This window comes from Carassius auratus, unplaced genomic scaffold (genome assembly GCF_003368295.1).
Source record: "Carassius auratus strain Wakin unplaced genomic scaffold, ASM336829v1 scaf_tig00214714_1_2670353, whole genome shotgun sequence".
Classification (NCBI taxonomy): Eukaryota; Metazoa; Chordata; class Actinopteri; order Cypriniformes; family Cyprinidae; genus Carassius; species Carassius auratus.
The window spans coordinates 1,005,212-1,022,761 of NW_020527778.1; the positions used below are offsets into that span (position 1 = coordinate 1,005,212).

The following is a 17,550-nucleotide window of genomic DNA, read 5'->3' on the forward strand; positions in this document are numbered from 1 at the left end:
TACATTTTACAATACATTCAAATAGAAAACTGTTATTTTACATTGTAATAATATTTCATAATATTTATGTTTTTACTGTATTTTTGTTCAAATAAATGCATCCCTGGTGAGCAATAAAGACTTGCACAATCTTTAAAAAACCATTTAAACCCCAACATTTGAATGGTAATGCATATGTTATAAATAAATAAATACATAAATACATCAAATTAAATAAACACACATATTCAATATTAACAAAAAGAATCATTTATTGTGATTGAATTATTTGAGAAATTTTCCTCTGCAAAATGTACATAAGATCAACAAAATCAATGATGAAAGACTCAATCAATAACCAGAATTTGCAAAATTGCCAAATTGTATTTAAGTTTAGCAAACTCACAAAATATGAAAAAAAACAAAAACAAAAATTAAAAAGTCATCTTCTCAACCCTTTATTTCCTGTGAGGGTATTTCCAGCTCTACATCTTTAATAAGCCTAGAGGACTGTCTGACCGGTCCTTAAAATTTAGAGTCAAGAGCAATCCTAGGATAACAATTAAGTGTCAGAACACTAATATCTAATTAACAGGCTGTTAAGATCAATTACCAACTGAGAATGGAAATGAATTGCACGAACAGTGAACTTTAAGTAATGTGTTTTGCTCTGTATTACCATAAATGCACACTAGTTCCACACACAGAAAAGCTCTTTACTGCAGACAAACACTGATGCGATGACCCTGAGAACGACTCATAATACTGTGCAGACGCATAAAAGAAAATCTGTAAACACAACACCTGCAGAAAGACTCATGAAAGAGGAAAGATTCTCTACTGCTGATGAAGCTGCTATGCCAAGATTTTAAATCTCTTGAACTTTACTGCGAAATGAATCGTTATTTTGGAAAATTATGATTTGAAATGATTAAAACCAACAACAATTTTTACCTTGAGACTTGACATGATGTGATACATGTGATGCAATTGTAATATTCGTTGATTTCTATTATTGTGTTTATACAGTCTTTACTGCTCACTGATGGGTGTGTACATAAAAAGTCACATTATGAATCAAAAATACACTTGAATTCAATAAAACAATGGTTTTTGGAAAATTTGATACACACTAAAGAAATGAAACACAAAATAAAATCTTCGGACTATCAACATTGCATAATTAAAGAGGTTTTTGTAAAACTGTGAGCCTGCATTCATCTAAAGTAAAAACACATTCAGATTTATAATAAACTAACAAGTGAAATTCATCCACACACACATGCACGCTCATACAGACACACTAGATTTCGAGCGGCGTCTCGGCCTGTTCGCTCAGCTGCATGGAGAGGTAGTCAGAAGGACGCCTGCCAAAAGAGTACGTACACATAATGAGTCCAAACATGTTTTCATTTAATGAGTTTTGGGGGTTTTTCAAATGCTAAAGATGCACAAGGACACGTTCATCCTACAAATGGGCTGATCCCAAAACAGAGACTGTGAATGCATTATAAATTACTCTTAGAAAAGTGTAATAGCATGCCATTTGAGATGGTTCTTTATTTTATACCACGGTACAGAATGATGTCCATATTCATGGTAGCACAGTATTTACAATATTACTCCAAAGAATGATGTGGTTTTACTGCATTAATCATTTGAAAGACTACAGCTCTATTTTGTCTTAAAAGTGTAAAAAGTTCTCAAATGTGCAATTTTTCAAGTATTCTGTGTTAAGAGGAGAATGGTCAATTCGTGTAATTAACAAAGATTAGTTTAGTATATATATATATATATATATATATATATATATTTTTTTTTTTACATATAACTACTTTTAAACAGCATACTGATATTAATTAAATTAATTATTTCTTTATTGGCATGTATAAAACTGATTTAATATTTTAATATAAAATAAGTTAAACTATTACTAAATTATACTGATATTATTTTGCATTAATTGGAATAAACAAAATAAGATCATATTTTGATGTTAATTCAATTCATTAATTGGGATGAATACAAATTATTATTATTTTTAAGTTAAAAAACATTAACAGTATATTGATATCAATTCATCAGTTTGCATAAATGAACATTTTAATATTTACAAATAAAATAAGATATATATTTTTAATTTTATTATTTAGAATAAATTAAAATTAATTAATATTTTAAAATTAAATGTAATATTTTTATTTTCAAAATAAAATAAGGAAGCTGAAATGCTTTTAAACATTGATTAAATTTATTAAATGAAATGAAAACATTTGATACTTAAAAGTAAATCTGTATCTTGCTATTAAATTATTTATTAATTGCCACATAATTTAATTTATTGGATTTTTTTATGAATCTACAGACAGCCCAAACCTACAGGAATCACAACAGAGAGTTTATTGCAAAACACACGCACAAACTGATCTGTCCTCACCTTTTTTTGTACAAATAGACAAACAGTGCAGCACCCAGTGCAAACAGCAGGAGCGCTGCGAACACAAGCCCGACCTGCAGCGCGACCGATGACCCCGCTGCACACACAAACACACGCTTACTTCAGAACAAAATAAACCCTGAGCTTCCATAAGACCATTACATAAAGGTGTGTGCTGTACCTCCATGAACTTGTTGGCCGTGTTCAGCTGGACAGGAGAGCTTGTTGTGGTTCAGTATCTCAATGATTCGCTCCCTCTGTTGGTCAGAAACAGCAAGAACAGACCCCTGCGTGTACAACCGACCCGCCTCACAAGACGCATTCACACCTCAAACGGGGAAAAAGACCAGAAAAAAACTGTCATTACCAGACAATTTAATTTGATCACCATTAATGTGTGTTTTCAGGTGGCTTACCTTTAACATGCAAGCTTGAGATCCCACATTTACACAACTGCTCTAATAAAACAGCAAACTCCTCCTGGGTGCAATCTGAGGGGGAGAAATACTCTTATTTTAATGGATGCATTTTACATTAAGTGCTTTTTAAAAAGAGAAAAAGGCAGAACGTGAGATCATTTTAAAGCAGGTTACACGACTTCAAAACTGAGAGCTTCTATGCAATAAAAATAGTAATATTGTGAAATATGATTATATTTCCAAATAACTAAATTCTATTCTATATGTTTTTAAATGTAATTTATTCCTGTGATGCGCAGCTGTATTTTCAGCATCAATCCTCCAGTCTTCAGTTTAGCATGATTCTTAAGAAATCATTTTAATATACTGCTCAAGAAACATTTCTGATTATTATCGATGTTGAAAATCTTAATATTTTTGTGGAGACCATGCTACTTTTTTTTTCATGATTCTTGGATGAACGGAATGTTTGAAAGAGCAGGATTTATTTGAAATTTAAATCTTTTGTAACATCATAAATGTCTTTAGAGTCGCAATTTAATGCATCCTTGATTTAAGAAATAAAAGAAAAATCATACTGACCCAAAACCTTTGAATTCCAGCATATATTTCCACTTTTCTGACTTTATACGATTGTTTTGATTACTGTAATGGCATAAAAATCAAGATTCAGGACTGTGGGAACCCTGTCATCTCACACCCAGTGAAAAGTGTTAAAAACATGAATCATCTAAGCTCCATGAGTCATCTGTCATTCCAGCAGATTTCATTCTCCGGGTGTGTTCCTCATGTTTGTGCACGCATCATGGGTTTCCATAAACAGAATTCTTTAAACTTTCTTCATGAACTGTTATGCAAAAACTGAACTGGCCCCTCTGGGTTTTTTGTAGAATCCGTACTATATTTTCTAGATTATGATCTGGATTATATGCTCTGCACTTGAAGAAAAAAGCAGTCGCTCGGGAAGTAACCTTTTAAAAGACACTAATACGTTATTTAGGTATTAATAAGTACACTTAATAATATGCATGAATTACATTATTATATGACTTGTATTTAACCACTGACTATTCAGCATTACAGTATACTTGAGGGCTATTAATTTTAATATTTATTAGACTTCAACAAAAAAATCAACAAAACTCATTATAATAAATGTCATATTTACCTGTGCTCTTCAGCAAGTAGGAAATATACAGAAATCAAACACTAAATTCTAGATTAAATCTAGATGAATTCTTAATTCTTTATTTCATGTTCTTAAATCTGACTCATATTTGTGACCCTGGACCACAAAACTAAGTCTTAAGTGAATTAAGTTTTGATATAATTATGGTAAGAAATGTACTAAATATCTTCATGGAACATGATTTTTACTTAATATCCTAATGATTTTTGGCATAAAAGAAAAATCTATCATTTTGACCCATACAGTGTATTTTTGGCTGTTGATACAAATATACCCCAGAGACTCAAGACTGATTTTGTGCTCCAGGGTCACATATAACAAATACTTACATGCACAGCCTGAGTGCAGCTTTAAATCACTTTTTTGATAACTTTATGACATAATTACAACATTGCATACCCTTAGTTTCTTATGCGCTTTAATATGAAATTATATTCAATGCGTGCAACCACTTTTGTGTGTGCATTTTAAAAGCACACGCTACGAGCACAGTATAACAAATAAAAAAACATAATTGCATGCGTTAAACTGTTAATTATATATATATATATATATATATATATATATATATATATATATATAGGTGTGTATGTGTTGGTCAATGACGATTTCTCCGAGAGAGAGATCATTTTTAATAATCTTCAATCTTACTTTGTAAAGAAAAAATGTAATAAATTGTACATGTTGGAAAGTTTTCATTGACGCTTTTGAAATCAGCATCATCAAAATAAGTAGCAGTTCTCGTTTGGAAACCAGCATCATTTTTTCCTAACAAGCAGGACTGTGTTATATTTTCCGCTGTGCAAGGATTTTCCAAAATAATTTGTGTTAGATGGAAAGACATGAGACATAAGGGTGAATAAATGCCAATATTCATCAACCATCCCTTTAAAAAACACTTACTTCCTGATCCGCTCTGCCAGTTATTATTTTCCGGCTGCAGGCATAGATCCGCGGAGCTGGAAAAGGTGGGATTCGGGCAGAGGTTCGGCTTTCGTGGAGTCGGCGGGGATGAGATCCAGAGAACAGGTCCATCTGATGCACATCGAGATAAAGAATCCCCACTAACCACAGACAAACACAAGACAGTTACGTGCATGGTGTACTAAACTGCTGACACCAGCAACAACACACTGCATTCACATTCAGAAAGCTCCCCAACAAACCTGTTGAAGAGTTTGTTCACGAAGCGCGTCATGTTGTGCGGCAGAACTCGCTTTAACTTCGGGTCGTTGGAAAAAACTATCCAGTCCAAATGATGCGAGTCGCTCCCACACAATCCTGATCCTGACGGCTCAAAACACAACAGCACTGCACCCAAATGACCCAGAGCTGGCAAACCCTGATCTGCACAAACACAAAGATGAAAGAGCAAACTAATTCAGTTCTCTGCTAATTAACTGAAATCACTGATTGCCTTAGAGAACAACAGACTGAAGGAATAATCCAAGTCATAGAGAAATGTTACATATATGTATTACATGTTATTTGAGGTTGACAGTTTATGGGTTAATTTCATTTTAGAAAAATCATGGTTAATCAGTCAAATTTTTAGCAGTAAAAAAAAAAATTAAAATAAAATAAAATGAAAAATATATAATTTATCAAATACAAAAAGTAATAAAAATACTCAAAAAAATAAAAATAAATACATAAAACAATTAAAATAATTAAAATAAAATAAAAATACAAATAAAATGTCAACCTTGATAGAGTATCAACAATCCTCAAGAAAAAGAAACACTTTTATATTCCCAAACTACTATTTTGTATCTAATTGAATATTTACCAATACATTCAAATAGTAATATATATATATATATATATTTAAGACCAGCAATCAACATTATTTCATATGACATCAATAATATTTCATGTGAGAAGTAGTTTATTCACTAATAAAATTTAATTTTGCTTTAAATCAATGTATCAATTTAAATTGTGATTTTTCTCAAAGCCGGTTGGACTTCACTGAAGAATTTTCTACAAGTGTCTAAAGATGATCTGTATACCATATTTTCCGGACTATAAGTCGCACTTTTTTCATATTTTGGCTGGTCCTGCGATTTACAGTCAGGTGCGACTTATTTATCAAAATTAATTTGACATGAACCGAGAGAAATGAACCAAGAGAAAACATTACCGTCTCCAGCCTTGAGAGGGCGCTCTATGCTGCTCAGTTCTCCTGTAGTCTACACTGAAAACATAGAGCGCCCTCTCGCGGCTGGAGATGGTAATGTTTTCTCTTGGTGCTTGGTTCTAAATAAATGCGACTTATTTATGGACTGATGCGAGTTATACTCAGGTGCGACTTATAGTCCAAAAAATACGGTATCAAGACTCATCATCCTCTTTCTATCCGAACAAATCAAGCTGTGCCTCACAATTTCCAGATCAAACACACGAACCTGCGCGAGAATCATTGGCGATCAGATAAAACCCGTCACTTCCTGTGCTGCCAGTGATCGGGACGCTCAATTCTGTAGCGTTTTCCCCGAAAAACAGCAAAACAAGTCCATTCAGTGGAGTCAACGGGGGACCAGTCAGCTCCATAAATATACTCTTCTGTGATTGGTTTACCCCGGACATCTCACTCCATTCATTGATGATGAGACCCTCAGGAGGCGAGGGTAGAGTGGGTTTTGGGGGACAGTTATTTTTCTTCCCTGGTGTGGGAGAAGTGACCTGTGGACACATGGAGGGTTAATGTGACATGTGATGGACATTCAGTTCTAAGAAAGTAGGATTGCAAAATAAACCCTGTGACTGGTTTGAAATGTACTCTTTTTGCAGTAAGTGTACTCTGCACAGGAAGTTAATGTTACGCACGCATTAATTACACAGACGACCCACTTCCTTGGTCAAATGTGTGGTTTGTACCAGCACACAATGGGTGGAGGATTGTATACAATGCAATTTGCTCTACCTCTGTTACTGCTGATTTTGAACATCTTTAACTTGATTATTACATAATTAGACTGCCAAAAATTGTATTCTTTTTTTTTTACTCAACTGAAATACATTTTTTTAATTTCTTATAAAATTAGACTGCCAATTTTTTTCTCAATTAAATTATTAGAAAAAAAGAAATTCCTGGCAATTGTTTCGCTCTTGATTTTGACTATATGTTTACAATCATTCTGTAAAGTACTGTCATTTTTGTTTCTTATTTCTTTCTTTCTTTCTTTCTTTCTTTCATAAAACTTAATTTTAAATTTTTATAAAAAATAATAACAAAATTAATAATGTTTAATTATAATTTGCTGCAATAATGCTAGAAAAATGTATTCTGCATACAGTTAAAAAAAATTATAAAAATTATTTTAAATAAAACCGTAGTCATTATAAATAAATTATTTAAAATAAAATAAATTACACACACACACACACACAGATAAATGAATAAATAAAAACAAAGGAATTATGAATTCACAAATTCTACAAAAAAAAAAAAAAAAAAATTATATATATATATATATATATATATATATATATATATATATATATATATATATATATATATATAAATAAAAGGAATTATAAATTCTTCAATGAGGATTCTGTCTGAAGCTCCCATGAGCAGAAACTCTAGATCTCACCCTGAAAGCGTTGAGGTTGAGTCTCTCGGTTCCACAGCGACTGAGGGTCTCGTCGGCGGGTAACGCGTTGATGTCCTCCAGCAGAGGGAGCTGTCCTGGAGTCAGCACTTCTGTTAGCGCGGAAACCTTTTTATCAGACCCACGAGAGCGATAAACCACCGCGTCCAGCAAACCCTTTCTGGGGATATTTGGACCCTCTTCAGAGGGCGGAGACTTGCTGCGATATAACGCGATGGCATCCGGTCCGTTCTGAATAACGTTCATTGGGATTCTAATGTCAGGGCTGAACTTTGAACTACCAATCTGGAAGAACCGATTCAGAAAGATCATCAGATGTAACATTACGTTTATTCATTCAACCTTTTAGTTAAGAAATTAAAACTCTGATTAAGCAATGATGCATTACAAATAAAAAAAAAGCGCATTTATAATGTTGCAAAAGTGCTGTTTTTTACACTTTCTATTTATCAAAGAATCATTACACAGCATTGAAAAAGATAACAAACGCTTCTTAGAAGCAGATCAGCGTATTAGAATGATTTCTGAAGAATCATGTGACACTGAAGACCTGAGTAAAAAATACAGCTTTGCTCACAGGAATAAATTCCATTTTAAAATATATTCAAATAGAAAACGAATATTTGAAATAGGAATTATATTTCATAATATTCCTGTTTTTACTGTATTTTTAATAAAATAAATACAACCTTAGTAAACATAAAAGACTACTTTCAAAAATCATCCCAACCCCAAACTTTTAAACACTAGTGTACAGTACATAAAGTGTTAACAGCCTTTTCTTTTACAGCTGACACATACTTCTAATCGGAATTCAATCGTATGACTCATCTGTGCCACAAGTGTCCAAATACGCATAAGCTCACCAGGAAGTATCCGTCATCATCTGTGTAATATCCATTCAGCTCCAGCTCATAGTACACTATTCCAGATTGTCCATTGATCATCACCAGCCAGATGAAATCCAGCTGCATACGGAAGCCAGACGGATGCCACAACTCTATGAACTCCTCGTCCTCGAATGCTCCTGGCGAGTCAGTGTTGATCTCATTAAGCAGGAAATCAACATCTCTATGAATCGGGGGCTGGGTCCGTCCTGACTCCGTGAAAGAGGCTGAAACGACAAGTCGGATTAAATTAAAAGCATGAAAGGCCATCTAAAACGTGTCTTTAAAGGTATAGTACACATTTAATCACCCTCGAGTTGTTCCCAACCTGTTTGAAGAATGTTGGTAACCAAACACTTGCTGGTAGCCACTGACTTCCATGTATTGGAAAAAAATATTATGGAAGTCAATGGGTGCCGTCAACAATTTGGTTACTTACATTCTTTACAACGTCATCTTTTGTGTTCAACAGCTGCAGGAAACTCATACAGGATCGAAACAACATTACAATGAGCAAAAGATGACCGAATTTAAATTTAGGCATGAATTCTCGCTGTAACTTGGTAGAAAAAGTAGTATCTGCTACATGAATCGATAAACCTACTCATGTTAAGCGGGCAGGACTGAAACCAAATGCAGTCATTGGGTTTTCCGGGACTCTTGGGCCTTGCTACAAACAGTCCTGGATCTCTCGTCCATTCAGCAACACCACAGCGGCTGGCATGAAGACCTGCTGTGAGAAAACTGCAGCATGCAGACATGGATTATTACAGCACATACTATAATACACAAAGGCCACAATAAAGCATTCTGCACTGTATCGCACCTGTCTGTGAGGATGAAGGTTTTCCTCCCAGGTATGAGTGTCTCTGTGAGGTTGTCACTGGGAATGTGCGCAGAGTCGCCGTAAACAAAGGCATCGATTGGCTGTTCGTGCCTGAGGGGGCCGTCCTTAGGGAAGTCTGATGCCGGGCCTTTATACAACGCCAATGCTGCACTTAGTGGCACTGAAAGATCAAATATTACATTGAAAAACTGTTTTAGTTTGAAGTAAGTTTGTGTACAATTCGTATTTCACCACTAAACCAAAAGATAAAAAGTTAATTCTATTAAAAAAAAAAAAAACATATTTAAGACCACTTATATTATGACATTAGAGAAAAAAAAGCATATATATAAAAGACACTTCAAGCACATTTGAACCGTAAAGCACATTAATAATGTACAGTTGTAAATATAAATCAAAGTAGTATGTGCTGCACAACATTTAATTTCTGATTAATAAAAATAGTATTTAATCATGATAGGGTTGTTTTCATTAGCTTATCACAGTTTTTATTTCTTGGCATTATACTACTAAGACTTTAGGGAGGAATATCTGTCATGAAAATAACAGTTAAAAAAAATTTTTTTTACAAAATTAGTTTAAAATGGTATTAAAAATGAGCTTCATTCACTTTATGCAAAATATAATTAATATTTTTTTTTTTTCCTTTGATTTGGAAGTAATACATGACCTGGACATTTCTAAGATTTAACTCAACAACATAGGAGTTGAAAAAAAAACTAAATAGTTTGGAACAGTGTTGTTATTGTTTATTAAAACTAAAACTATAAAAAAGTTATTAATTGTAATAAAGCTGAAATAAAAGAAAAAATACATTTTAGATGAATATATATATATTAGGGGTGTAACGGTTCACAAAATTCACGGTTCGGTTCGATACGATACACTGATGTCACGGTTCGGTTCGGTTCGATACGTTTTAGATACAGCAAAATGCAAAAACATCTCAACTTTTCAGAATGCCGCAAGCGCACCGCAGGTCATGTGACAAGAACCAACCAATCAGCTTCATCCTTTCCCGTAACAAGGTTGAGAGCTCAGCCAAGATGAAGGAACAGCTGATCATAGTTGTATATGGATTGCAATTTTGAAATAAATTTAGTAGCAGAGCTACTGCAAGCGATTTTTAGAGCTGCAAATCCATTTATCCTTCGCTGAAATTTCCGTGTCTCATGGTGAGAGCACGTCATTGTTGCTTAGCAAAGACAGACGCCTCATGAGCGCTTCTGCCCGAGCGCTTTGGAAAGGAGGAGAAAGACGCGCTTAGCGTTTTCCATGCGTTTTTAGGCACGATATGTGAACCAGACCTGTTGGTTATTGGAGGATCTTCTCATTTCTAGTCTGTTCAACGCATTGGCTATTTTGCAACGAGCCTGCAGCGCGTACTGAGTGAGCGAGCGCCTGCTGAGTAGCCTAACATAAACATATAAGATGGTGTTTTTTTCTTCTTCGGGAGTGTCAGGGGCGTTGCCTGTTACGTTGTTTGGGTTATTGGGCTACCTTGTTGAATATATTATATTATATTTCTCTCTCTCTCTCTCTTTTTTTTTTTTCAAATATAATTAATTACTCCAACGAACCGTTCGGTATACATAATGCGTACCGCGTACCGAACCGAAAGCGTCGTACCGAACGGTTCAATACGAATACGCGTATCGTTACACCCCTAATATATATATATATATATATATATATATATATATATATATATATATATATATATATATATATATATATATATATATATATATATATATATTTATTATTATTATTACCCTAAAAACTTAGAAAAATTTAGAAATGTTAAATTACTAAAACTAATACAGAATTGAAGCTAAATTAAATAAATTAAACTTAATTAGAAAAGTATAAAATAACTAATATGATAAAACGGCTAAAACACATTTTCTCAAATTTAACAAAAATTACAATTAAAACTACATTTAAATATAAATTCAAAATATAAAAAAATACTATAAATAAATAATAATAAAAAATCGGAATTGTCTGCTTAAATGAGTTTATCAACAAGTATCCAATCAACACTACCTGACAAACTCGCAGTGTTCACTGGTACAGCTAATATTCCAGACTCTTTTGCAATGAACTCCACACTCATGCTAATCAGATCCGTAGTAACATCATAAAGCACCAAAGAATATGTTCCGGTCGCCATCCCAACACTGAGTTCCACATTGCCCCGTCGGTCCGGCCCACTGAGGTCGACTTCATTGATCCAAACCCCTGCAGGGGTTGGTGGCGGGCAGTGATTGACCCACGCAGGGGTCGGTGGACCGGTGTAGAACGACCACAGGTTTTCTGACTGCCAGCAGCGCTGAATGGACTCGTCCCCCTCCAGAGCCGCCTCATCCTCCACGTACGTGACCGAGCCGGGAGTCAGAACAGACGCAAGGCCGTCGGCGCCATCTACAGATTTACGTGAAGTGTACACAATGGCGTCCAGCAACCCCACTGCTGAAACAGGTCCCCTTTCGACAACTGGTGCCCAGTTGGAGCCGTAGAGCGCGATGGCATCGGGCCCGTTCTGAACAGAGTTGGGTGGAAGAGAGATGGCAGGACGGGGATTCAGTTCGGAAGAGCCAACCACGAAAAAACCTTGATGATCCGTGTGGTGTCCACTCAGATCAATGACCCGGTAGGCGGTGTCCACTTTGCCATTGTAGAACACAAGTGTGTATCCATCAAGAGAAGTAGGATTCGTACCTTCATAGTACAGCTCCACAAATTCCTTAGTGTCAAATTTGGGATTGTCACAGTTGACCTCGCTGATCATTAAACAGGATCTTGTCTGTTTGAAAACGCACATTAACACCACACACACTAAGCTCAGCTCCACACGCATGGCTAAAAACTCTGTGCATACAATAATAACCAAGGACTGATGGGAAAAGGACCTGTGGAAGGAAAACAGAAGGTTCATTCCAGATGAATGCAATCACTTTCAAAACATACTAAGTTTCATTTCCACAAAATCTAGACAATGCTTCTATAGCAGTTGAGATGTCGGGAATCTCAAAGACTATCTATGAACTGGAAGGTATCAAAACAACCAAAACGTCAAAACATTCATTTGACATTACCCTAGGGATCATGACAAAGTACATTCCACTCAAAACCAGGGCAAGCACTAGGAAAACAGCCCATGCAACAGTATAACACCATATACGAAAAACTGAACTCATATGTCATTCGCCTGGAACTGCTTCTGTTTACAACAGGGAGCGTAAGCTTGATTAAAGTGATTATTATGTTTTGAATATGGATATTTTTCTTACAGAAAAGCATCGATTCCCCACAGGACGCCTTTGTTCAGCCCCCGGACCCGTGCTTTTTATGGATGGGTGCTTTTTATTTAACTTCTTTTGGTCTGATGCATGTATATTTTTATATACATATATTTATACAATTATATATTTTGACTATAACTCCGACTGGATTCGTTCCCTTGTTTAAATTAAAATTTCCCCCTCGGCTCGGTTTTAAAAAGACTTCTGAAATCTGAAAATCTGAAAATTTTAATTAAAAACTGAAAAAAAAAGAAAAAAAAAATTCTTGGCAACTAACGGGAAAAAAAACAAATACTAAAATTACAAAATTACGAGAAAACACAATTAAATTAAAGCCAAATAGAAAGTAAAAAATATATATATATATAAAGACAAAAGCACATAACTATGGAAGTCCTTGGAGGCAACGGATTATAAATTTTTTGTCATTTTTTCATTATCGCGACTTAATTTTCTCATTATCTCGACATAATGAAAGTTGTTTTCTCATTATTGCAAATTAATTTTCTCATTATCTCGACATAACGATAGTTGTTTTCTTGTTATCGCAACTTAACTTTCTCATGATCTCGACATAATGAAAGTTGGTTTCTCATTATTGCAAAGTAATTTTCTCATGATCTCGACATAACGAAAGTTTTCTCGTTATCACAACTTAATTTTCTCATGATCTCGACATAACGTAAGATGTTTTCTCATTATCGTGACAACGATAGTTGTTTTCTTGTTATCGCAACTTAACTTTCTCATGATCTCGACATAATGAAAGTTGGTTTCTCGTTATTGCAAAGTAATTTTCTCATGATCTTGACATAACGAAAGTTTTCTCGTTATCACAACTTAATTTTCTCATGATCTCGACATAACGTAAGTTGTTTTCTCATTATCGTGACAACGATAGTTGTTTTCTTGTTATCGCAACTTAACTTTCTCATGATCTCGACGTAATGAAAATTGTTTTCTCGTTATTGCAAAGTAATTTTCTAATGCTCTCGACAAAATGAAAGTAGTTTTCTCATTATCGCGACTTAATTTTCTAATGCTCTCGACATAATGATAGTTGTTTCAGGATAGTTGTTACAGGCTTTACTGACGAGATGCGCGTGAAAAACGCATTCGATTTTTTGCCCAGCCCTATCTCAACATAACAAAAGTTACACAACTGCACCAGCAGGTGGCACTATAGACCTGAATATAACTGATGGGGTGTTGTATACTGTATATCCACTTTACTGTACACAATTGGGACAGAATAAGGACCTTCTTCGTGATTGCTATAATTTTTGCAGTATTGATTATTATTGACATTTAATCATTCATAAAGCAACACCACAAAACACAGGCCTTTCCGAAGGATGCAGAGAAATATTCTAAAATCTTTTAGAGCTGCTTGGATTCAACTCACTTTATTTTGCTTTTATTTTAAATAATATTATATATAATATGTCATTTTTAGTAATCATAAAGGACATGCTGTGACTGAAATCATGTGCGTTACAAGCTTGAAATGCTGTTTGAAAAGTGTATGTAGGAAAGATTACAACACAATACAACATTACTTGAATAAATTAGCCTAAAGGCTACACTTTACATATATTGATCACATTTCTTATCGATATACATTTAATGATTAACAGTAAAGATAAAATAAGGAAAAGATGCACATTACAAATACATTGTTGAATCACGTCCTAGATAAACACAACACCCTGCTTATTAACTAACAATCACGTAGGCCTACTTAAAAGATGCACAAATGAAGATATAGGTGCAAACAGAATTATAATATAATCAGATAATGAAATAATTAAGTTGTGATCAACAGAAAACAACTTTTATGTCGAGATCACAAGATAATTAAGTCATTATCACGACAAAACCAGGAAGAACATTTTTTTTTATTAATCCATGACCTCTTAGGACTTCCATACATAACTAGCCTAAACATGACTAAAACTTGAACAAAAAATGAGAAGATAAAAATAAAAGCTAATTCAAAATATTACTAAATACTATAATGCTATATAAATAATTCTAAAATAAAACTAGTTCGCAATAGTGTCCTTGATTGAGTCTGCAAGTGTAAGTATACAATTATCACTAGCTGGCATAAGATTTCAGCCATACAGAAGTTTATAAAAGATATACTTTTGTGGTGTAAACTATTAAGTATACCATATTCTTAGCAGCTATGAGGAAGTGTGGTTCTTCAGCATCAGCAAAGTGTGAACTATGGCACACAAAAACACACAAGCACTTACGCAACAGTAGCTATATGAGCCATCATCAGCTGACAACATACTCCATTAATCAGAAATGTGTATGGAGCTTATAATATGAAAAAAATTATTGAATTTAAATTGTGTAAATTTGAATTATTATTACTGATATTCCACTATTCTGAATATTAAACATTTGAAATTTAACACAACTGAATATTTTTTATTGAAGAGTTTTAAAGACATGTATTTTCAAACAGCAAATTTTTTGTTCTGAAATCTTAAGACTGCAAATATCCAGTTTTGAAAATTACAGATTCAAGTTTTCAAGATGAAGAGGAAATTTGGATCAAATTTAATATTCTAAAATTCAACATAAGTTAAAATTTGAGATCGTATAGAAAGTAGGTCAGAGGTAATCCAAAAAGCATTTTGATCAATTAAATTCCACTATTAAACATGATTATTTAAAAAAAATAAGTTGAAATAATGCTGGCAGATGGCTTTAACAACAGCATATTCCATCAATTAACAACCTCGCAACATACAGCAGATCTATCTTTAATAGTTCATAAGTTACTGTTAAAAATAAATTCCCCAATGGAGAAAATGAATGGGATTTCTACTTCCAGAAGCTGAATGTCACACTTTATAGTCTAAATTGGCAAATAACAGACTAGACCCTTCTCTTGTTGCTATGACAATGAAGAACTAGATCTTAAACATCTACTGGATTTTGAGAGGAAGACAATGTCTGTTTAGAAAAGCATGCTACTTTTAATATTTTTTGCAGCTATAATATATGTAAACTGCATGTGCACAGCATACATTTTTCTATAGACCAGTTCAAAAATCAGAACACATTTGCATGAGCAGTGCACAACAGATCGCAATGCAATGTGTTTGAGTTGATAAATGCATTTACTAATGAATATTTTGTTGAGATATATTTTAAATAAACTTGTATATGAACAACTACAAACCTACTATTTTCGAGTTGATAACACGAGTGGCTGAATTAAACATCCATGTTACTCAGGTGCATACTACATCTTCATATTTGCACACTGCATATTGTTTTTAAGCCAATGTAAACTGCACAGTATGTAGTAATATATACAAACAACAGTTTCGTCGTGACGTCACAAGATGTATTTAAATTATTTTTTAGAGGTTTTTTGGACATCTTTACGCAGTTCTATGCATCTAACCTCACAAGATCTACAGAAATCATAGTTTATTACTGAGAAAAAGCATTGCATTTAGCCTACTTAGAATGCACAGTGGATTTCGCAATAGTAAGAAGTTTAAACTCCAGCAGACTCGGTCTCTCTCAAAAACAATTTGGTGAGAAAACGAGAAAGAAGACGAGAGAGAGCGAGAAGAAGAACCGCAGCGAGATCTTCGCAGATTGTGCGGTTTAATGGAGAAGCGTTGCTTACCGTGACGCCCGACGCCCGGTTGAACGGGTTTAAAGTGTTCTGTGAAGTTTCAGTAACTTTTGGTGTGTGGAGGAACCGATCTGCTCCAGTCAGCCTCTTCCACGCGCGCGTGGGCGGTGAATCTGGATGAATACACGCACATTCCCGGAGACATAAACAGTGCTTCCCAGAAAGATGCCTCCGTCCTTTGTCTGCACTGCTACGCTGCGCACTTTTCCTACACTTTTTGCTTCACAGATGCGTCATAGCCTTAAGTCCCCAAATCTATTTTGACATTTCAGTAACATTTAAAAATGAATGTAATTGCTTAGGTACAAAATAACAAAAGTGTTTACTCATCTGATTAAAATAGATTTAATATTTGAATTCTATAAATATCACATTAAAAACCCTGTTTTGAAAACCCTGACCATGTTCTTCTTTTTTTTTTTTTTTTTTTTTTTTGAGGATCAATACCAGAGATGGGACCAAGTCACACATGTGCAAGTCTCAAGTAAGTCTCAAGTCTTAACCTTTAAGTCTCAAGTAAGTCCCAAGTATTTTTTTCTTGGGCAAGTCAAGTCAAGTCACAAGCTATGTCAAGTCAAGTCCAAGTCAAGTCACCTTAATATTGTTATTTGACCTGCAGAATATGATCTTAATAAAGTTAAAAGACAAGATATAAGTAACTGTCAGTAAATTAAAATAATTTGGATTTGCATTGTAAATACTCATGTTCAGTAAAATACATCATGGAATCAAACAAAATTGTAACTTCCTAAAATTATCAATTTTTCACTTCCGCCAACAGTGTTTGAAATGTTTTACATTTTCAACATTGAGTCCATAAAACTAAACATCCAACAGACTCCTCTCTGAACACCTCTCTCTCTCTCTCTCTCTCTCTCTCTCTCAAACACAGTTTACATACAACATTAAACTTTGTTACATTTCTCCTCTCTCTCTCTCTCTCTCTCTCTCTCACACACACACACACACACACACACTCTCTCTCTCTCTCTCTCTCTCTCTCTCAGAGTATAGAATATAAATATGACGTATTTTCAGTTGTTTCATACTTTTTTGTTATGTACAGTACAGACCAAAAGTTTGGACACACCTTCTCATTCAAAGAGTTTTCTTTATTTTCATGACTATGAAAATTGTAGATTCACACTGAAGACATCAAAACTATGAATTAACACATGTGGAATTATATATGGAATT

The 17,550-nt window shown here is 34.1% G+C and overlaps 1 protein-coding gene across 1 annotated transcript; it reads right to left on the reverse strand.

Annotated features, from left to right (window-relative positions):
• Positions 1 to 387: 387 nt before the first annotated feature.
• LOC113092648 (uncharacterized) lies at positions 388 to 16,560 on the reverse strand. Its single transcript, XM_026258322.1, has 13 exons — positions 16,345 to 16,560; positions 11,425 to 12,290; positions 9,355 to 9,535; positions 9,133 to 9,272; positions 8,508 to 8,755; positions 7,624 to 7,926; positions 6,433 to 6,709; positions 5,191 to 5,371; positions 4,928 to 5,088; positions 2,833 to 2,907; positions 2,598 to 2,744; positions 2,417 to 2,513; positions 388 to 1,346 (listed from the first exon to the last, which is right to left on the reverse strand). Exons 2-13 carry the CDS (start codon positions 12,236 to 12,238, stop codon positions 1,283 to 1,285), a joined length of 2,688 nt encoding a protein of 895 aa, XP_026114107.1. The 5' UTR covers positions 12,239 to 12,290; positions 16,345 to 16,560; the 3' UTR covers positions 388 to 1,282.
• Positions 16,561 to 17,550: the final 990 nt, after the last annotated feature.

Bases quoted from the DNA above. Each gene is read 5' to 3' on its own strand.
- LOC113092648 (XM_026258322.1), bottom strand. From the start codon at position 12,238: ATGCGTGTGGAGCTGAGCTTAGTGTGTGTGGTGTTAATGTGCGTTTTC. The intron at 9,536-11,424 runs GTAGTGTTGATT...TTGATCTTTCAG, and splicing joins GAACACTGCGAGTTTGTCAG to TGCCACTAAGTGCAGCATTG. The intron at 2,908-4,927 runs GTAAGTGTTTTT...TCTCCCCCTCAG, and splicing joins CTGGCAGAGCGGATCAGGAA to ATTGCACCCAGGAGGAGTTT.